Source organism: Populus euphratica, unplaced genomic scaffold (genome assembly GCF_000495115.2).
Source record: "Populus euphratica unplaced genomic scaffold, PopEup_1.0 scaffold10.1, whole genome shotgun sequence".
Classification (NCBI taxonomy): domain Eukaryota; kingdom Viridiplantae; phylum Streptophyta; class Magnoliopsida; order Malpighiales; family Salicaceae; genus Populus; species Populus euphratica.
In genome coordinates, this window is record NW_011499856.1 from 2044521 (window position 1) to 2067085 (window position 22565).

At 32.2% G+C, this 22565-nt stretch overlaps 2 protein-coding genes and 1 pseudogene across 3 annotated transcripts; all 3 read right to left on the reverse strand.

Moving 5' to 3' along the window:
• Positions 1-22565, reverse strand: part of LOC105123404 (probable receptor-like protein kinase At1g67000) — a 90408-nt pseudogene that overhangs the window by 58851 nt on the left and 8992 nt on the right.
• On the reverse strand, positions 1464-2334 carry LOC105123400 (uncharacterized). The gene has a single exon (XM_011022977.1). The coding sequence runs from the start codon at positions 1956-1958 to the stop codon at positions 1518-1520; it is 441 nt and encodes a 146-aa protein (XP_011021279.1). The 5' UTR covers positions 1959-2334; the 3' UTR covers positions 1464-1517.
• LOC105123399 (probable serine/threonine-protein kinase At1g18390) lies at positions 3189-11657 on the reverse strand. 2 transcript variants are annotated; one of them, XM_011022975.1, is made up of 5 exons: positions 10709-11657; positions 5326-5358; positions 4917-5240; positions 3864-4807; positions 3189-3537 (listed from the first exon to the last, which is right to left on the reverse strand). In XM_011022975.1, exons 1-4 carry the CDS (start codon positions 11550-11552, stop codon positions 3867-3869), a joined length of 2142 nt encoding a protein of 713 aa, XP_011021277.1. In that variant the 5' UTR covers positions 11553-11657; the 3' UTR covers positions 3189-3537; positions 3864-3866. The 2 variants fall into 2 exon arrangements, with proteins under 2 accessions (XP_011021277.1, XP_011021278.1); XM_011022976.1 differs by lacking the exon at positions 10709-11657 and adding an exon at positions 5994-6790.

The following is a 22565-nucleotide window of genomic DNA, read 5'->3' on the forward strand; positions in this document are numbered from 1 at the left end:
ATATATATGTATATATATAATCTAACTCAGGAAGAATTGACTAAAACTTTATTATTGAAAAATACTTGAAAAAAAATTTTAAGCAAAAAAATTTAGAAATAGAGACTACCACGATATCAAACCAATATTTATCTATTTAGTGTTTTAATTAAAATGTCATTTCATCATTTTTTGAAATTCATTTTTTACTTCAAATCAATTTGGTAATATTTTTAAATTTTTTTAATGTATTGATATAAAAATAAAAAATATTATTTTAATATATTTAAATAAAAAACCTTAAAATACAGCCCGTAATACACTCCAAACAAGCAATGTCAACGCGTTCAAGTATAAATTTACATCCAATAATGACCATGCATGAATGATCCACATTTCCACCACGGGCCTACAAATAATTGAAAGGCACACACCTCTCCATCAAACAATTTCTGGATACAATTATATAACATCAACGCAAGGTAGCTGCCGTAGACAGGTACTTTATACTAAGAAATATTAATTCCTCCGTATCTCTGTCTGCATAATCTGTAGCACCTTCAGTGCTCTACCCCGCCTTGGTAACAAAAACTCTTCGACAAATCAATCCATTCAGTGGAATCTTCCTTCCTCTCGTGTAAATAACAAAAATTATCTATAAAAATAATTATGTGCCTAACAAAAAGCATTCCCTTGACCCTTCTCTCCGCCATCATCTCCTTGTCACACTCTGATAAAATGCGCCAGTCCTGCTAACATACGCTTTGTTTGCCCTTCCATTTCTATTTTCATTGTTTAGCTTGTGATTTGATTGAGATTCCTTGGATTAAATTTAATTTTATATGCTAAATCAATTCATCTATCAATAATTCTATACGTGATTTGAGTTCCAAATAGACGAATATATCTTGTTTTCCTAGTTTAATTGTTAAGATTTTTATTATTTATTGTATTAGGATTTGATATATTTATAACTTGAAATCATTCTTTTTTCCATATATCAATAGCATACTTACATTCACATTGATGTATTTATATTGAACTTATTTTTGTTATAATACCCTAAACGTAATTTGAAATAAAAACATGAATAAATCCATTTACCATTCAAACCATATTTTAAAATTGCAGTACCCTTTCTTGACTTATAGGCACATAATGCAACGAGTAAAACAAAACTCAAATCAATTTCCAGTCTTACTATTGTGTTCAAATCAAGTTCAAAGATTACCACTCCCAATTGGAATTCTCTCACGGAATTTTCAGCAAGTATAATGAACTTTAGACCAGGCTAAAAGCTGAATTTAATTTTCAATGTGTTCTTGAGACTACAAGTAAAAAGACCGTTAATTTACTAATACAACTATAATTTTTTTGTTAATTTCTCTAAAAATCTACCATCGTCTTCTTTGAGAATCAATAGCTTCTAGCATCATTAAAACACCGGAAAAAATAAATAGTTGACGAAGCAGATAAACAATTACTTCACAGAACAAAAAAAAAAAGAAACAAAAATATTTCCATTTATCGGTAAGAATTTATTCGGGGATGGTAACTAATACAGGTCTCCAAGCTCTCCTTAACAATCTACATCTAAACGTCGCCGCCACCGGTCTCAACGCGCCGCCACCGCCTCCTCTTCTCAACGTGGCTCCGCCGCCACTAATCAACCCCACCTCATCACCACCTACACCACGCTCGCCACCCCTCCTCTCCTGTTCAAAGGGCGGGGAAGACACAAACAAATCCTTCAATTTCCTCCTCACCCGCTTCTCGGGCAACGGATCTTCCTCCACCTGCGATTGATCTTCTCGCCCGGGAGCCCTCCAGCGAGCATCGGATTTCTTCGAGAGTAGCATCCGAAGAGTCTTCCTCCTGCGGCGGATGTGAAAAACCGGACTAGTCGTTGGACTTTGTGTTGGTGTAGCTGTTACTGCACATTGCGTGGCTAATAGCTTGAATTTTTGCAGCGTCGCCATTAATCAAGAAAAGCAAGAAAACCCCAAGACCTCTCTCTCTCAACAGCTCTGAGATCTATTGAGATTTAAAACCCATCTGGGTTTCTTTCCGATTTGATCTTGTGGAGGAGAGGAAGGGGAGGGGGGTTGTTTTAATTTTTCTAGTGTCTGGATTCGAAGGGATGGTGATGGGTATGTGGTGACAAGTGGAGGAGAGTGGGAGGCTTGGGATTATGGAACCGACGCAAGTGAACGAGTCCAAGGAGTAAAGTGTGAGAAATGGATTTGTGTCTTTGTTTCAAGAGAGTTTGAGGCGATGACTAATGAGGTCTGGTAACGGAACTTGCACGAGATAGACTACCTAGTATGATCTAATCTAATGTGGCCAAGGACAAAGTTTATGTCTTCATAATAATAATAATAAGAATTATAATATTGGTTGTCTTATGTAGACAAAAAATGAATTGTCGGTTTTGTCCTCCCATTCCACGTATGGTCAAGTCCAATGTTATAATGATTTTCATGATTATTTTTAGAAATGAATTGACATTCCGTAGCATTTATTTTTATCTCTTAAGAGAAAGAAATTGTTTAGGTAGTTGAATATTTTGTTTTTTTATTTGTATTATATTTAATATATAATTATATATCAAAACTTGGTTTTGTAAGAATTAAAATAACATATTTTTTTATTTATGAAAATATACTTTTCAATTATTTTACATTCAAAAATATGTTTCATAGCATTTTTAACAAAAATATATCTTATAGTATTTTTAACCAAACACTTAAATTTTTTAAATATATTTTTTTTAAAATCATAATTAAATTTATTTTTTTAAAATCATAACTAAAAAAAAAAGTATTATAATATTAAAATTACACCTCTGTGGTAAGAATTAGTTGTGGTTATGCTAAAACAAGTTTAACAATAGTAAAGCTTTTTGCTGTGGTGCAAGATAGGAGAGTTCATGAAATTTTTTTTTGGTGAATATAACATCTAGAAGTGATGTGCAATTATTATTTTTTAAAAAAAAATAAAAAGCTGTTTCAAGGATACTTTGTCCAGATCAAATGCAAAGCATAGTTCTTTCTTTTTTTTCTCACTTGTATGTGCAATTATCTAATTATGACGCTTTTTTTTTTTTTTATGATTTGATGACCTAGCAAAAAAAACATTTTAAAGGAACCACACACAAAACCCAATGAACCACAAAGTACCCCCCCAGCTTCCCCTAAGAGAATAGGGAGTAGACAGACATCTTTCATGAAGTGTTAAATTATTTAGACTTCGTTACTCGTATTTACAAAATCAAAATTAAAAAACAAGTCTCCAAAATATACTTCGGAATTCCCATGTATCAACAACAGCATCCCAAATCATCGTTTGGTATCTAGTCCCGTTGAGAGAGTCTATCGCCGGATCCTTGATGCTTTCCGGTACTATACGGGGAGGAGAGTAGCAAATCTTGCTGGAGTCATGGCCCAAGATTTCTGCCACCAAAGTCGAGCAACGCTTCATTTGACAGGCGAGGTTGAACTGGAACAGATAGCCATCCTAGCTCGCAGGAACTCAGCCACTGTTCTAACCCTTTACCATCTGTAACAGAAGAAACAACGACTTTTAAAACGGTTGTAAGTAATGCATTCTAACTTATTGAAAACGACATCTTCATTCAAATATTTGAACATTAGCAAATCATCATAGCAGCATTTTATAAATTCACCCCGTGTAAGAGCAATAATTGTGCTTGATGGCTTGGCTCAAAATGCAGCTTCTACAGAGATGTGGACCGCATTTGTTTTTGTGTGTAAACAACAAATCAACAAGAAGTGAAAGATAGTAGAACTCAAAACTCATTGATATCTGATAATTGATGGTACAAAAACTGGAATTTAAAGCTGACAAGGATGAGGAAATCTCAACTGCTAGTAGGAATGCGGGGTTATGGTTGAAGAACTGTCGGCCCAAAATGGATCAGACAAGGAGTCCGGTGAAAGTTGAACTGGGGGAGGAGCATGCTTCAGTAACCCAACATCATCATCCCTAATATCCAATACTTCTGCATTCCCTGCTCCATAGTTTTCTTTCTCGATTCTTTTTAATGCCTCCAATACTTCTTCCATAGCTGGCCTCATTTCTCTATCTTGTTGCAAACACCGGAAAGCTAATTCTGCAACTGATGTTACCATCCTCCTCACTACGATATCCTTATCGAATCCAAGAGATGGATCAACCAACTCATTTAAAGCATGATTTTGGATTTTGTTGACTGCCATGTTGGACAGATTAATATCATGCCGATGCCTATTGGTGTCCACTGCTTGTAAAGATGATATCAGCTCAATCAAGACCACACCAAAGCTGTAAACATCACTCTTGTTGGTGAGTTGGTAGCATTGATAATACTCCGGATCTACGTATCCGGGTGTTCCCTGTGGAGCAGTCGATACATGCGTGACATCATTTGGGAACAATCTCGACAAACCAAAATCAGCCACTTTCACATGGAAGTCATTGTCTAGGAGAATGTTATTGGTTTTGACATCACGGTGTATGACATCTGAAGTGTGGAGGTATGCGAGTGCACTGGCTGTCTCTATAGCGATGCTCAACCGAACAGGCCATGTGAGCAAACCCGAGTTTGACTGTCTTCCATGAAGATGGTCAGCAACCGTTCCGTTAGGAATGTACTCATAAACAAGTAGAAGCTCATGGCTGTGCCTTGAGGTGCATCCATAAAGTATCACCAGGTTCTTGTGCCGTAGACGAGCTAGGATCTCAATTTCATTCATAAACTGCTCAGCACGTCTCATGTTGTTCTCATACAGGCGCTTGACAGCAACCACGCGTCCATCCTTGAGTACACCTGATGAATCAAGCAATCATAATAAAAATTGAGAAAGGAGACAACAAAGCAGTTAATGTTAATTTGTGCAAGTTGCTATACTGCAAATGATATCATGTCATCTTCTAACCATGGTAAACAGTGCCAAACCCTCCATCTCCAAGTTCCTTAGAAGGATCGAAACAATTAGTGGCTTCCTCAAGTTCATTGTAGCTGAACACCCGCACTCCAAAGTAGGTACTGCCATTTTCAAGGTAAGACTTTGAGGAAGTAAGAGAAGTAGTGGTTTGAGAAAGATTAGTTGAAGTAGTAAGGCCTTTGCTTGAAGGAGGTGTCGCTACAGGCAGGCCTTTGCTTTTCACCTGGGCAGATTTTCTTTTCCTTCGTTGTACGAGAAACAAGATCCAGCATCCAAAAAAGATACCAATAACGACTGCACCTGCAGTGCTAAGTCCTGGAAAAGAAAAGAAAAGAAAAGAAAAAAGCTCAGCTTTTCTTTTCAATGTTGATTTAACAGAGTATATGTAGCAGAATAGTACCTATTACAAGTGGTCGTTTCTTAGTCGAGTTATCTGCATAGATCACGAGAGCAAGAAACATCAGTTGAGAATAAAGACTACACTGGAACAAATTTTCACCAGGGACATACTTAGAAGGCATGATAAGCTAATCAGACACTTGTTAAATATGATAGTGGCCATCTCAACTATTATTTGTTAAATGCAAACTAAGTCATGAATTCTTCCAGATTATAGACAAACAGGTCATTGGCCTAAACACCCTGCCACGGTAAAGGAAGCTAGTCAACGGTGGAGAAAGCAGCAAAACAGGCAGGGGAAAAACAGGGGGGAAACTATGACTAACTGAATTCTTCAGTTTTTTTCCTATCACTGAACACAGCTACGATAGAAATAAGCATTAATTAGCGAAAACCATTTCTCTTAGCTTAAGCAAGATTTGCTTAACATCTCACAAACAAGAAATGTATCATATTGTTGAATCCAAATTATGACCTCGTTGGCCTTAAAGGGGCAGAGTGAATGAACACAAGACTCAATCAAAAAAGCCTAATTTTGAACATTGAACCTCCTCTCATCAATTCTTGAAATCAGTGAAGCATTATATAATTTGATAAGAACCTCCTCTCATCAATTTCCCCAATAAGGTTCCCCAAACAAACTCATGAAAACTGAAGATTTTTGCTTACCAGGACAGAGCTGATCATTACAAATGCAAATAGGTTTACCCAACTGTGTATCAAACCCGCAATACCCACCAGGGTGCTCCTTGTAACACTTTGTACAACTAGCGCTGTAAGGATTGCTATAATTGACATCAAAACCTTCTTTCACAACCTCACCAACTAACGACTCGTTATCAAAAAGCTGTTGTGCCCGACTACTAGGAATTGGCACTCGAATATTAGTTTGACACTCAAACGTATTCGGAAAAGAATATTGAGAACCGTAAGGGTAAACAATCGAGAAAAACCCTTCTTCTGTAACTCCATCATTGTCACAAGAGAACTTAGAGAATGTTGGTCGCTGATCTGATCCCATGACAGAGTCGTTAATCTTCTTGCATCCATAAAACAAATAAAGTTCATGGCTGGAACCAAGACTGAATATTCTGTCATCCAGAGTGGTGTTAGTGAATTGGTGGGTGCATTTTCCGTCATCGTCGAGGTCTGAACGTGAGAGTCTTAAGGTTTGGCTGGTCTGGTCAAGATGAGTAACTCGGTAACTCAGTGAGTTAGCTTTTAGAATGGTAACTGATTCATCATCACATGTGAGGCCGAACTCCGGTGGGCCGCAGTGGGATGGACGTCGGCCACCAGTGAAAGGGTAGGTGACGTTTGTGAGGATACCACAGGAGAAGTTTTGATTGCAGTTTGAAAGATTACCAGTGTCATTGGAAGGAAGCGATGTCGTTAAGTGGAGGGAGAGAAAGAGGGTGAGAAGGAAAGAGGTGGTGGTGGTGGTGAGGGGGTGCATTGGTGGAATGGTGGGGAAGGTTAAGAGGGTGGTGTTGGTAATGGGAGAGTGGTTTTGTAGAACATGAACTTTGACTTTGTTATGGACATGGGTTGGCTTTGGTTGACTTTTGTTGGGGTAGGTTCTTGTAAGGCAATGATTGCCTTGTCTACAAAATAATCTTCGCAATAGCAAGACTAAAGTTCATGATAAATTATTAAGTATAAAAATAAATAAATTCCATTATAATTACTCATAAATCTCATTTTTATATCAGTAAGGTCCAAGTTCATCTTTATCTTAAGAATAGGCTATTTAGTTTGTAATTAAGAAATTATGATAAACTTTTTTTTTCTGTTTTAATGGTAAAAAAGTCATTTTTTTAGAATTTTTTAATATATTTAAATTTATATTTTTTTTCACTCGATATAAAAAGTGAGCTATTTTTTTATAAGATTGAAAAATATATTTGAAAATATAATTGTAGTTATTTTTTTAAATATTTTTTATTTAAAAATATGTTAAAAAAATTAAAAAAAATTAAAAAAGTATTAATGGAAAATAATTTTTTTTTTCAAATTTTTTAAAATGTAAAAATATACAGGTGCGAAATCATGAGGGAATACCCTGCATGTTTCTGAGTTTAGCTTTGCTTTTATTAAATTATTTTTTTAGTGATTGAAATATTGAGGTGGGCGTCATGATTGATGACACTAAAATCTTGTTTTATTCAATTGGAAGGAGAGACGGAAATTTCATAAAGGTTGTTGGGAATTTTGTTTTGATAGCTAGGCAAGACTTCCAAACCACCCCATCTACTTTATAATTTTCTCAATGTGGTCCCTATTAATTACTTTTCTTGATGTGACCCTCCCACTTATCCTTCATTGGCTCAAACATGCCATTCCTTTCAAATTCTTACGTTAATCCTGACCTGGACTGATAAACGGAGCCGACTGCTCACCCTTTCTCTTCTAATCAAGGACCAAGCTCAATTAAATTGTCTACTTACAGCACAAATCAATCATAAAATTATTATAAATATTGATATTACTAGTTTTAATAATAAATTAAGACAAGCTCATCGTAATTTTGTAATGCATCTCAAGTAGAAATTGAGCAAGGTGAATGAGGATTAGTAGGAGGGGCCACATTAAGAAGTTAACTGATGAAGGGGTGACATTAGGAGAATCAAGAAAGTAGAGGGATGTCGGAGCTTATTAACCCACAGAATTGGTCAATAAAGTTGACGGAGGTGGCAGTTTTGAAAGCAGTCCGTTTCTTACACCAAACCATGACTCTTACAAAAGTGGTTACAAACTGAGCTATGCCACAACCACCCCCACATGATAATATTAAGATTGTGGTCACCGGTGGTTGAATAACAAAACCTGAAAAGAAAATGAGTAATTACTAATTTTAATCCTTATGTATTTGTTTTTAGTGCTATTATAACTTAAGGGATGTTTGAGAAAATTGTAGAAATTATTTTTTAAAATGTTTTTATTTGAAAATATTTTATTTTATTTTTTTTTATAAATTTTATTTTTAATATCAGGCACATGGTTGATATAAAAATATTTTATTTAAAAAAAATATTTTAAAACTATTGCGTAGAAATATTTATTATAATGTGTTTATCTTGGTCCCTCTGATCTAAGTGGTTTAAAACGTTACCTAACTATTCATAAGTTTCTTTTAATTAATACATAGTTGAAATTAAAGGATGTTTTTAAAAGAAAAATACTAAATTAGTGACACCTCAACACTTTACCAACAAATATTTAACAGAAGGAATAAATTATAAACTTGAAAAGAGGTAACAAGTGATAGTTTTTGAAAAGAAAATGAGTAATTACTAATTTTAATTCTTATGGATTGTTTTTAGTGATATTATAACTTGAAAGATGTCTGGGACAACAGTAAAAATTACTTTTCAAAATGTTTTTTATTTGAAAATATTTGAAAATAATATTTTTTTATTTTAGTTTTTTTAACATCAAAAAAATAAAAAACATATAATTTAAAGAAAAAAATCAAAATTCTTAAAAAACATAATTGTATCATTCTCACAAACACCCTTTTAATATTTTTAATTCTAAAAACTATCACTGAGTCCTCTTAACCTTGAATGATGTTTAATTTTTTTTTAAAGCTCCGTGTTTGATTATAATATAAAAAAAACTAAAAACTAAAGAAATGAGGACATTTGTGAGAGAAATGACATGTTTTATTGTCTTAAAAAAACAAAAATTCATTTTAAAGCTATCTCAAAGTTATATTTATTGTTATGTCTTTATCTTGGTCCCTCTCTAATCCTAGCGGGTTAAAACATTAATTACCTAACTATCGATAGGTTTCCTTTAATTAATATATAGTTGAAATTAAAGGTTGTTTTTAAAAGAAAATTAAATACTAAAATAGTGACACCTCAACACTTTATCAACACATATTTAACAGAAGGACTAAATAATATTTTATGTAAAGTAATTTGAAGATGTGAATCCATTCAAAAAGCATCACCATCATCGTCTATTTTAATAAATTATAAATTATAAATTAAAAAAAAAAGGTGAAAGACGCGTTCATTTCCTGTAGTATTAATATAAAAAGAAAAGACAAAGTCAAGTTACGTATTAGAAAGACTCAACAATTAATTATATCCCGTGAGGAACATAACCATTGCTTTTATAATCATATTTGACCAGAGAAACCATATTCACATGAATTCCCTCATAATTAGAAAAATAAATAAATTGAACAACAAATATCAAAAATAAAAATATCAAATACTTTAAATTGAGAAAAGAAATTCCCAGAATTTTTGTTCTTTCCTTCTTTCAACAACTACATGTTTGTTAATTAAAAAAAGTGAAAAGAATAATTATGAAATTGAGTGATATAAAAGAAAAAGAAATAATTAAATTAAAAATCATTGTCACTACAATCCATGCATTATCACGCCTATAACTCCATACGAAAATAAAATAAAAAATATTTTTTTAAAAATTTGTTCGGAAAGAATATAAAAAATTCAATCAAATTGCAAATAAAATATCAGCCACTAACACAACCATCATAGTAGATTAATCCATCACCAAACCATTATCTCTATATGAACTCAAAGAGCTGTTAATAAAGCTGAAAACCATATAATCAAGTTGGGTTTTTTCTCTTAACCAATTACATAAGATTTCGTATTTGTGATTGATTTGTTACAGTTTGGTTTTCATAAATTAAAAAACAAAAAGGGAGAGAAAATGCGGATAATTTTTGTTTTTTTTAATTAAATCTGGAACTCAGAATTTGAAAGCAAAGCAAGATTTTGGTTAAAACTTGGAAGCTTTCTATGTTTTGGAGCAGTCAAGATTGAAGAAGACTGAATTGGACAGAATAGGATAGAATGGAACAAAATTTTCCAAAGAAGAGCATTTGGAAGAGGGCAGAAAAACAAATCTGGACTAGCTGGAAGCCTAGGATGGATTGTTGTATTCACAAAACAAGAAACCTCGACTTTTCGCAGGTCACTTATAAAGAAGGAGCCTGGATTAGTGGGAATGAAGAGTATCTTGCGATTCTACATTAACAGAGAGAGTAATTTTATTACAGTCTCTTGCATCTGCCACCAGAAAGACTGTTATAGTCCCTGAAGATTACTAATCAGCAGACGCAATGTTGGAAATATATCATCAAGCAACTTGAAACGTTAGGATTGCTCATTTCACTCGCATGGCCACCTAAATTTCCTTGTCACTCTTCATGGTTTCCTTGACTGATAACAGGTTAGTTTTCTATTAGCAAAGATCCTACTTCTACCATTACCTAATTTGGAGGAGGACATATCTTGGGTTCTGGAACGGGCAGAATCCAAGTATAAGTTGTCTGTTTTCCTATTTACTCCTAGTGTGACATCAGCAGAAAAAAAATAATAACAGGCAAGAGGACATACTTGAGGATTGATCATTAGTTGGGGATTGAGCTTCAGTTGGAGATTGTTGGCAAGAAAATTGTTGAGGTTGATCCTTGCAATAACAAGTAAATGCTGTAGTGGTCTGGTTGTACCCACACTTACCGCCAGAAGATTGGCATGTATCACAGAAGCTATTAGATGCATTCCACTCCAAACCAAAACCTTGATTTAGACTTCCCAGCAGCTGTGCTGCAGTTGGAGTACTTAAAATTTGCTGAAAAGCTGATTCACGTACTGGAACTTCAATGCTATCTTTGCACGATGCCAGGTAACTGATCAAGCTAGAAGCAGAGCTTCCAAGAACCGAAAAGTTGGCAAATGCTGTAAAGTAGCCCGTCATCTGAGTGGCGTTTATTTCGCAGGGAAACTGAGGTAAAACCGTTGAAGTTGGTGCACCTTGAGGGGGGCAACCATAGTAGATTGTTATGTTGTGATCATCGGATGTGTAGTTCAAGAGATTGGGTATCCAAGTGGTGTTGAGAATGAGTGTCGGACAGATGTTTTCTGCATAATCTTTTCGAGCAACACTGAGAGTCCGTGTCTGGTTATCGATGCCAAGAACTTTGTAAGTCAATTTCTCGATTGTGATCTCCGGATCTTGGTCACTGCAGTCGAGCTTCAACTCCGGATAGCCACAGTAATCAGGCCTATTGGATCCCCAGAAAGGATAACCAACACCCTTAATATCTCCACAATCAAACGAGTTGCTGCAGTTTACATATCGCTCATCGTCGTTGGCAAACACAAGTGCCGAACCACAAATAAAGATCATGGCTATGAACGTGATAAACCAAGACATGGCTTGGAAGACATGGGGTTGCATTTTCTCTTAGAGAGGGATTCAGAGGAGAAATTGCTCTAGCATTGAGATAATGGAAAAACAAAATAGATGGAAGCTATTCCAATCAACCGTTATAATGGAATAGGTATTAATTGACCAAGTGGGGGTTTGAAATTTGTCAAAGTGAAGCTTCTATTTGAATGGCAATGGTGTCACCAACGCAGATTTAGGCGGCTAGGGGAATCAGCAGGTCATTTTCTTAGCAACATAAAATAATTTTTAGTGTGTATTTGCAATTTTGATAGTCAGATTCCGTGACCTTGTTATTGTTTCAAGTATTTGGTTTATTTGACTTCAAGTTTCAGGCCTCGCACCTTCTTAATTACTGTTTTACAGCCTTACCGCAATCTTGGTGTGCTGTACCAAGAAGATAGCCAATTATGAGGATAACAATACGATGCCGATTTTTTGGACGAAGAAGCAACTTGTTTTCGATTTTGCAAGAATATGCCAAAACCCCATTTCCTGTCTGAACTTCTATAATAAATGGAATTATTATATGTCCTACTCTGAACAAGGAAAACATTATCCAAGAAGCTCCAACGAGCAAATTAACAAGTGACTCAGTAAACACCATTAAAAAATCATCAATAGAACAGACAAAATATTGAAAACATGTATACTTAACAAGTTTGCGAGCTAACAAGCAGGATAGTAAGACAAATCAAAGATTATAGTATAATATGCAGATAAAAATAGAGGTCATCTGACGTTATGACGTTCTAGGTTCGTGTTCTTAGAGTGAATATTGTCAATGGTTCAGAATGACCGTCATATGTGCCACCTAAGGCCTGATCCGACGAAAATATGAGGTGAGAAACTTGGATTAAATTTTAATTCAAGTTTTTATACTATATTGCACAAGGGAAAAAGACAATAAAATATTTAACAACCAGAAATGACATTATCAGAAAGACCAGATCAGCTTGAAAATTTCCTTGGGCCACCATACCATTTTTTACCTGTAATTCTTAAGTTGATTAGATTTACTAATCCCAACTGAAAATTCTTAAGATTACTGTCTTTGGGGTGCAAGTAATTTGGATCAAATCTTTCCTGAAGGCTGAATCCTCATTTCATCTCTCCTATTATTTATGGAAGCAGCAGTAAAGATAATTCCGCACGGCGACTCTCTGATAAATCACTAAACACTCCTAACCGTCGTGCAGGAACTGACAGATCTGTCGAGATTGTATATTTTGACTAGTACTTTGTCCGTTCAGCCGTCTAGGAATTTGCAGATGTCCGTAAGGCAACAATCACATACAAGTTAAAAATTGTGAAAGCAGCGAAATCACTGATAATTTTGTATGCCTTTGATAAATTAGGATTAAGAATAAGATGTTATTTGACTCAAGAAAAGCTTTCAGGCTGACTTCAAGTTTCAACTACTGTCATGGACTGAATTGCTCACTAATCTTTAAGGTATCTACATAATTTACTACAGCAAGTGATGGATCTAAAGGGAGTAGTAAATTTTGCAGCACTAGCCAGGGCATCTGAGGAAAATGTTATTGTAAGAAAGTCACATTGGTTCTGCTGCAAGTAAACAGCTCAGCTATTACGGAAATGGAATCTGATGAACATAATTTATGCTGTAGCAAACAGAGGAAGGTTGCAGCTGCCCTTAATTTGTTTCAATATTTCATGTGTAACCCCATGAACAAGTACGCAAGAGCATTTCTGACTGCAGAACAAGCTCAGTCTTGCTAAATGAACATTTGGTGAGGGGTCATTGATTTTATCTTGGATTTTCTCGCCTCGGAGGAAGTTTTCCTTGTCAAGAATTAGTGAAAGGAAACCACCGTAGACCTCTATGTAAAATGCTAATTAATGACAACATTTGGTGACAATATGTTTGTTATTTGAAATTTATTTTTTAGAAATTTATTTTTAAATATTTTTATATTTGTTTGTTATTAAAAAAATTGATCAATGAGAAATACTTTCCAGTAAAAAACAATTTAACTTAGTTTCCAGTAAAGTATTTTCCTGAAAAATTTGAATAGAAAATACTTTCTGAAAGTTGTAAAAAATTTAAAAATATTATATTATTTGCTTATTATATCAAATTTGATCCTCAAAATTTTAATTGCTATATATATATATATATATTATTTTGAATATTTATTTTTCAATTTCATCTCTTAAAATTTAATTTTTATATTAACTTTGGTTCTCATTTTTATAATTATTATTTTCTTTTTCATTTTTTTTATTGAAATTATTTATCTATTAAATTTGAACCTTATTATTTTGATTATTATTTATTTAATTTGAAATAATTTATGAAATTCTTTATTCTTTTGATTGTTATTTATTTTATTTGAAATAATTTATGAAATGTTATTATTATTATTATTATTATTTTAAATTTTTTATCTTTCATTTTCTTATTTTTTAGATTTGATCTCTATTATTTTGATTATTATTTATTTTATTTGAGATAATTTATGAAATTATATTTTTTTTAAAAATTATTCTCATTAACCTTTTAATTTGTAAGATTTGTTCTTCATTATTTTAATAAACTTGAGAAAAATAAAACATTAATAAGTTATTTTCCAGCTTATTTTTCAAAACATATCTAAACACTAGAAAATTTCTATTAACACGTCAAATTTATTATCTATGTCAAATATTTTTTTTTATTAAACTTAATTCTCAATTACCCAACGTTGAAGGATAAAGTTTAAAATAAAATCTAATTAAAAAAAACTTGAGTCAACTCTGATTTACCTGTTAAATATGAATCATAAGATTGAGACAAAAAGATAAAAAAATAAAAAAATAGACAAAGAAATCAACTAAAAAACAAACAAAAAACTCGAGTCAACCGACCTAACCTACAACCCAGGTCAGAAGACTGAGATAACTACATATAAAGCACATTAAAAAAATTTCTAGAGTTTGATTCCCAATCAACCTTATTTTAAAGGATTAAATTGAAAAAATATGTATATTAAAAAAAATAAAGAAATAAACCGAGCTAATTAGGGCTAACCTGTTAAATATGGGTAAGAAAACTAAGATAAATCCATAGAAAGCAATAAAAAAAATTATAGTGTTTGATTCCTAATCAACCTAATATCAAATTTAAAAAATAAATAAAAATTGGACCAAAAACATTATCTGAGTCAACACGGCTAATTTGTAAAATTCACAACTCAAGTTATGAGATTGGAATAACTCCATAGAAATTAAATTAAAATAAATTATGAAGCTTTATACCTAGTAAACTTAATATTAAATAATAAAATAAAAAAAAGGCCTTAAATATTTTTGGACAAACATGAAAGAGGACATGGCTTTTCATTGTTCATTGCAATAGCAAAATGTCAAGCCCTTTTAATATATGTTAACTAGATTATTGACCTGCACTATATTGCGAATCATGTCAAATTTTTCTTGAATGTTAAAAAATATTTGCGAAATTTTTTTTCCAGCATATTTTTTTTAAATTGTACGAGAGTTTATTTGGTATAACCCAATTGACTTTGTAGGTCTAAAAACAACTCATAAAAATATAGTCTGACTAAAATAATTTGAAGATGACATCTTTTTTTAATATTAAGATAACAACATATTAAATTAATTATGTAATATCCTACATCGGCGGGTGAGGGTTTGGTAGCTGACTTTATTAATAGTGTTGGATGCTAACATGTTGTATGTGTTTTAGGACGTCAGGCTCGAAAGTGAGCTTACATCACCATGAACAAAACTGTAAGGATGATAAGGCTCAAAGTGGATAATATACAACATGTTGGGCCGAACTGTTAGATTTGGTATCAGAGTTAATCGCACTAGCTATTTAATTTTACCGATAGGGTCGTCGAGCTCCTTAAGGGAGTGAATTTAATATTCCACATCGATGAGTAAGAGTTTGGTAGCTGACTTTATTAGTAGTGCTGGTTACTAACATGTTATATGCGTTTTGAGATGTTAGGCTCAGAAGTGGGCTCGCGTCACCAGAAGCAAAACTGTGAGGGCAGTAGGGACCAAAACGGATAATAAACAGCATGTTAGGCTAGACTATTACAAACTATGGTCAATCTGGGTTAACATGTAAAATCTGCTACCTGATTTTTGAGTTCGTGATAACCCTTTAAAAAACAAATCAAAATAATTATAAAACTTAATTCTCAATCAATCCAATAGTGAAAGATAAAATAAAAAAATAAAAAAAATAAATTCAAAAAGATCTAAAAAAGTGATTTAAGTTAACTTGTCAAACACCGACCAAAATCATAAGACTGAGAAAACTCTATGGAAAACAAATTAAAGCAAATTATAAATTTCAATCTCTAATCAACCTAATATTGAAGTTCAAAATTAAAAAAAAATAAATCAATTAAAAAAAAACATAAAAAATGACTCAAGTTAATCTATCAAACTTATGACCTGAATCATTAAACCAAGATAACTTCATTTAAATAAAATAAAAAAACTTGATTTAACCCGAGTTAATATGCTAAAACTATGACTTTAGTCATGAGACTGAGATAATTTTATAGATAGCAAATCAAAATAAATTATGAATCTCAATTTTTAATTGTGTAAAATGATGAAAATTATAAAAATTCTAATTAAAAAAATTGCATAAAAAATGAGCAAAGTTAACTCGGTTTAACCCATTAAACATTATTGGTTTTAAGGCCAGGATAACCTAATAAAAAGTAAGTCTAAATAAATCATGAAACCTAATTTACTAATTAACAACAATATTAAATGATGAAATTATAAAAATAAAAGTTAATTAAAAAATAAAAATAATTGAGTCAATTAGGTTAATCTGTTAAATCTGTGACCTAGGTCGTAAGACGGGGACAACCTAATAAAAAAATCCAACATTAAAAAAATCATGAAATTTAATTTTTAATTAATTAAATATTGAATGATGGAATTAAAAAAATAAAAAAAATAGGTCAACTAAATTAATATTTTAAATTAAATTAACTTGTTAAATTTATGATTTGTATAATAAGAGTACTATAATTTAATAAAAAATATAATATTAAAAAATAAAATTTAAAAAATGTAACAAAAAAAAAACTATTCAAATGGTATTTCACGAGGAGGTGCTCCTCTTTTCGTTTGTAGTTAATTAACAATTGTGTTTTTTTTAATGTAAATAGACCCCACTCCAATATTGACCGCGTCAAGTGGCCATTACGTAACAGGAAAGGCATCCCTTCCTACCATCCTCTAGTTCTGCAGTTTGAGCCTCACTAGTAAAGTGGAAGTGGTTCTAAAACATGATAAATATTTCTCTTATTCTGTCAAAGACTCCAAGCATACTTAAAATAAAATTAAAGGAATAAAACAGGGAAGGAACCATGGTGTGTGAAGCATCAAGCAGTGACTGGAGCACTCATGGACTGATGATTTGAGGAGAAGTTGAGGTACATACCTGGAGCTGGAATAGCAGGATCAGCATTTGGTGTCGAACCAGGAGGAGCACATGTTCTTGATCCACTTGATTGATTCAGACAGTAACAAGTTGTTTGATTAGTACCAGAGTCAATACCACAAACTCCTGACGACCTGCTGCATTCCCTGCAAGCCTCACCATCGACCGTCCATCTTATCTCGAATCCTTCTTTCAAGCTTTGTTCCGAATATGGCATAATAAAAACTGTTGACAAATCTGTAATAGAAATTGGCACAAAGACACTACCATAACATTCCCCAGGACCAGTAGCTCCTGCTTGGATGTAACCAATTTGATAATTTACCGCGTTTATTTTGCAGGTGAATTGTCCAGGAGCAGGCATGGCTATAGGAGCAGCCATGCAACCATAAATAAATGTAAGATTTGTGTAACCCTCAACAGACTCGAAAACCTTCGGATTGAAGGTGCTGTTCACGAATTGAGGCGGACACAATCCAACCAAGTAGTCCTCTCTTGCAATCCTGAGAATTCGATCATCCTGATTGATGTCCAGAACACGATATGCAACCTGATTTATATTAATTTTGGCGATATTATCCTCACACTCGAGCTCCAATTCAGGTATGCCACAGGCAGGTGGTCTGCCAGTTCCCCAGAAAGGAAAATCCGCGGAAATATTCCCACACACAAACTTATTTCTACAGTCAGCGAACAGGGCACCGTCGCTGACAGATGAAGGAACCTGAACGAAGAGAAACAATACAGTAACAAAAACTGAAGGGGAAGGAGATAGCCAAAAAACTGGGTAGTTCATTTTGGCAAAGAGGAAGCAGTATAGGAGAAATTGAGTTGTGTAATTAGTAAAGTGAGCTTGGTTGTTTCCGGGAAAGTTTAGAGGATAAAGAAATGAGTAGCGACATGATAGCAATCAAAATTAGGAAAATAAATACATCAGAAGGCGATCGATATAGCTAGATGCACTGCTTACAATAATGAATGCTTAATTGACTTGAAAAGTCTTCTATATATATATATTTCAAAGCTCTTGCACATTAATCTCCACTACTCTTTTATCTGCAAAACGAAGTCTATGTACTGTTCATCACTCATGAAACATACAGAACAGAGTTGATCTGGGAGACTTGTATATCTGCTTATATTCTAGCATGGTTGCGAAAGTCATATGGCATGATGGTAATAAAATGACATCGAAAGTTGCTGAAATCTGACATAAGAGAGATTGAGTACGAGAGACGGCTGCTCAATTGTCAAGAACAAGGCCCATTGAACTTTCCAATAAAAAGAATAAAGAACTCAACTGTGGCCAGCAGCTCCTGCTTGTCTTCTATACAACCTGCATATATAAATTCATTGTTGCTCTAACCAATAATGAACTGAGAGAAAGAAAGATTGTATTTTTAAATACTTGTGTGGCCACAGTTGAATTCATAGTTGCTCTAACCACAATTATAAGTATATTATAATTATATTATAAATTATAATTATAAAATAAACTCAAGAGGATGGCGAATGAACAGTGTAATCTATTGTTTATCAAAACTTATCTCTTTCCTCTTCTCAATTAAAAAAATACATAATACTTGAATATATATACATCCATATCTACCAGTCAGGTTAAAATGGAGTCACCGCAACTTTCAACTTTCAATGGTAAGGAACATCAAAGTGGACCAGAATGTGGACTGGGATAGTGTAACAGGAAAAAAAAAAAAAAAAGAAGTGGAGAGAGTTCTTGTAATTGACTTGAATTTTGCAAAGATGATTTAAGTTGTTCTAGAATCTATATGTCGCAGTTCGTCAGGGGCGGAATTAGAAAGTAAAATTGTTTTTTGAGGAGAAACATGTAATATTGGAAGTATAATTAAGAGTTTTCAAAATCTTAGTGGTAAAATTTATGATTTTCCAAAGTTTGGGGGGCTCCATGACCCTCCCCTATTCAACTTAGTCCCGTCTCTGCCGTCTGTAGTGTAAACAGGAGGCTGGTCTAAGAGCTTCGCTAGTGGGAAATGGCATAATATTTTCCGTTTGGAGTCATGGGACACGTACCATCGTGTTTCATGCATGGTTTACTAGTATTTGGTCGAGAAGGGTTCATGGCAAAATTCAAGTCTTCGATTGTGAATTGCAAGATCTTCCTTGGTCGGAGCAATTTAATTGCCCCCAGCTGCAAACTTCTCAACAAATCAATTGTTATATTTCTCGATTGCAAGTTTTTATGGATTGATTCAACTCTCTTTTGAAGTTATGAATGCATTGAATCTCATATTTACGGGGAGATTAAATACTCTTATAAACTATATAATCGTAACATCTTCATTGGTCTTTGATTATTAGATATGCTTTGATTATTCACTGGTTGTGGTATTTTTTTTATGAGCTTTTCTTTACATACTTTTTTCACTATTTAAATTCACTGAAATATTTTATTTGGCACCATCATTGCTCCATGTTCAAAATATAGCTTTATGAAAAAAAAAATCTCGGTTAATAACAAATTTTTAGTGTTATGATTATATAGTTTATAAGATCTTAAATAATTATTAATAACAAAAAATACATTTTTCTTCTTTATCATTTTTTTTTCTTTTTTGGTTTGAAATATAGGCATAGACAATGCACTGAAAAACTCTTAAGATGATTTACTGTTAGTCTTCATCTAATCTAAGCTTCCTTTAATGTCTTATATTTAATATAGAGTATGAGATTTCTATTCAAAATATAAATACAAATACTTGAATTTACTGCTTTAGACCAATAAGATTTTAGCAAGCCACTTGTTGTTAAAAGACTTTATTCCATATCCATATTAGTGTGAATCTTCCTTTTACAAACACAGTATGTTTATTTATGTATATAAGCTACAATAAGTTGCCTTTTATTTCAATGAGTCTCACTAAAAATTGCAAATTCATGTACGTAATACTCTTCACCATGATTTGTTAGAAGAACTTTAATTGGCTTGTCATCTTCATTCTCAATAACTACTTTATACCTTTTAAAACTTTAAATTTTTCTAGCAAAAAATAAACTCAATTTTCCTTATTATAACCATCAATAAAAATAATTATATATCTTTTACCTTCATTAAAAAATAGAATTATTAACCCACAAATATTACACAAATATTAGAATGAACAAGTTCTAATAGCTTCTTCGCTTTTTATGATTTTTCTTGTGGAAACTAATTTTGATATTGTTTGCTAATAATATATTCTTCACAAACATAAAGAGTTGTAATTTGAGGAAGACTCCATCATAATATACTTTTGAAATAGAGTTTTTAATCCACTAAAATTAAGATGTCTATGGAAAAAATGTCATAGCCATGTTTTCTAATTTAGGTTTTATTAGGAAATATGGTTGAAACTGTGTTTTTTTAAATTTTAAATATTTTTGTTAAAAAATATTTTTTTATATTTTTAAATTATTTTGATATGTTAACATCAAAAATAATTTTTTTTAAAACCATTTTAATATATTTTTAAACAAAAAATAACTTGAACCGCAACCGCTACTACAATTCTAAACAAACCCTTAATCTTGTTTAAAAAAAGAGAGAGAAATATTGTGAGGATATTAAGCCCAATTTGTTATCTCCAATTCTACATCCTTTGATTTTGAAATAAACTTTGTAACTTTTTTTTTATGATGATCAATACTAAGTAAATTTGTTTTTAATTCTGGAATAAAAAAAACATCAAAGATGGTATGGACAATATTATTCTTAGTTAGAATTGCTATGAAAATTTTAGACTCATTGTCAAGCTTTCCAAAATCTTGATAAGATTCATCTAAACCAAAAAAAATTAATTTATTTCCACTCATGTGATTGTTAAAACCAGTGTCTAGGTACCATAAATTTTAGTGATTTTTCTCATTCATATGACAATTTATCAATAAAGATGTTTCATCTTTTTTTTTCCTGTAAAATTAAGTTTCTACCACCAATACTATTTAAATTAATTTGACATTTTGATTTGAAATTTTCACATCTATACCATAAACTCTTAATTTGGCTGTTGATTTTGATTCATAAAAAGTTGAATAATTATCTAACATTATTATTGCTTATGCTCCATCCATTTCCTCAACCACCTATTCGTAAGGTAAAAGACAATGATTATTAGATAAAACTCATAAAACTTGCTTCTTTTATCTTGTTGATTCAACTTTTAGCCATGAATTAGTAGGGAACTTTGCAATTTATCAATAACTTTAGTTTCCTCTATTGAACGCACAACAAAATTGAATTTTGGCATCAATGAAAGAAGAGTTTTCTCAATAATGATGATATCCTCAATTTTATCATCAAGGATCCACATATTGTTAATAATTGTCATCATTTGTGAAAAATATTATTTGACCGTCTCTCTCATATTTATCTAAAGCAATTTAGATTTTCATTCAAAGTCCTTAAAGTTACAATTTCTTTGCTCTAGTTGTTTCTTAGTAATTTTCAAGATTGATTAGTCAATGGATTAGAAAAAATAATTTAGTAATTTTCAAGATTGATTAGTCAATCGATTAGAAATTTTTTATTTTTTTATTTTGAAGCTTTTAATTGTTGCATTCCTATCTTCATTTTGCATACATGTTATTATTGATGTAGTTGATGATTCAGTTATTCAATGAGAAAAAAATTCTCCATTACTTCTTAGAACTTAGAAAATTATCCATTAACATGCTTCAAAGATCATAATGAAAATTATTCATTGAAGACTCTTTTCTATTGCTATTAGAGGATGATTTCTAGTTTGTTTTGGAGGTTGTTTATGCCTTGGAAGGTACCTAGTGCTGCTGTAAATTTTCTAATTTTGGACTCTCTTTTCTGCCATTAAAGTATGTTGAAATTGTTGTGTTTTGGAGTTGCTACTATATTTTTCTACGTTGTCTTTTGCACCTACTTGTTTTGACTTTTCTAGCTGCGTTTAGGTGTCGCTGCTGGATAAACTTTTTGGCTCTTGTTGCTGATGTTGTATGGTGCCATTGCAGGAGGTTCTTGCAACTACGAGAGGCTATCGCTGCATCTGGTTACCGCCAAAAACGTCGCCGCGTTTGCTACCATCAAAAGGGTAAAAGGCTACTATATTTAAAAACACTTAATCACGCAAGTATTTGACCTCCCAAGTTTTTATTAATGGATTCAATATTTTTTAAAAATTTTAAATATATTTGCCCTCATATTTATTTATATAAAAAATTACAGCTTCTAACTATTAAATAAGTTTTATGTAATCGAATCTTTTCTGATCAAGAATTCTAAGATTTTTAACTAATATCTGACACTATTGAATTTAAAGGTAAAAAAATTAAAAACTAATTAAATTAAAAAAATAAAAAAATATTAAAAAAACTAAACCAAAAAAATTCAATTAACTGATTAGAAATTCCAAAAAACATTTGGTTACTACATTTTTAGTTTTAATAATTTAAAATTAATTAAATTAAACCAAATCAAACTGGTTCAATTAATTATGAAATAAAAAATAAAAAGTATTAATATAATTTTTTTTTCTAACCCCAGTTACCAAATCAAACCCGACCGGTTCCTCCCCCAATTTGTCTCTCAATCTCAGCGT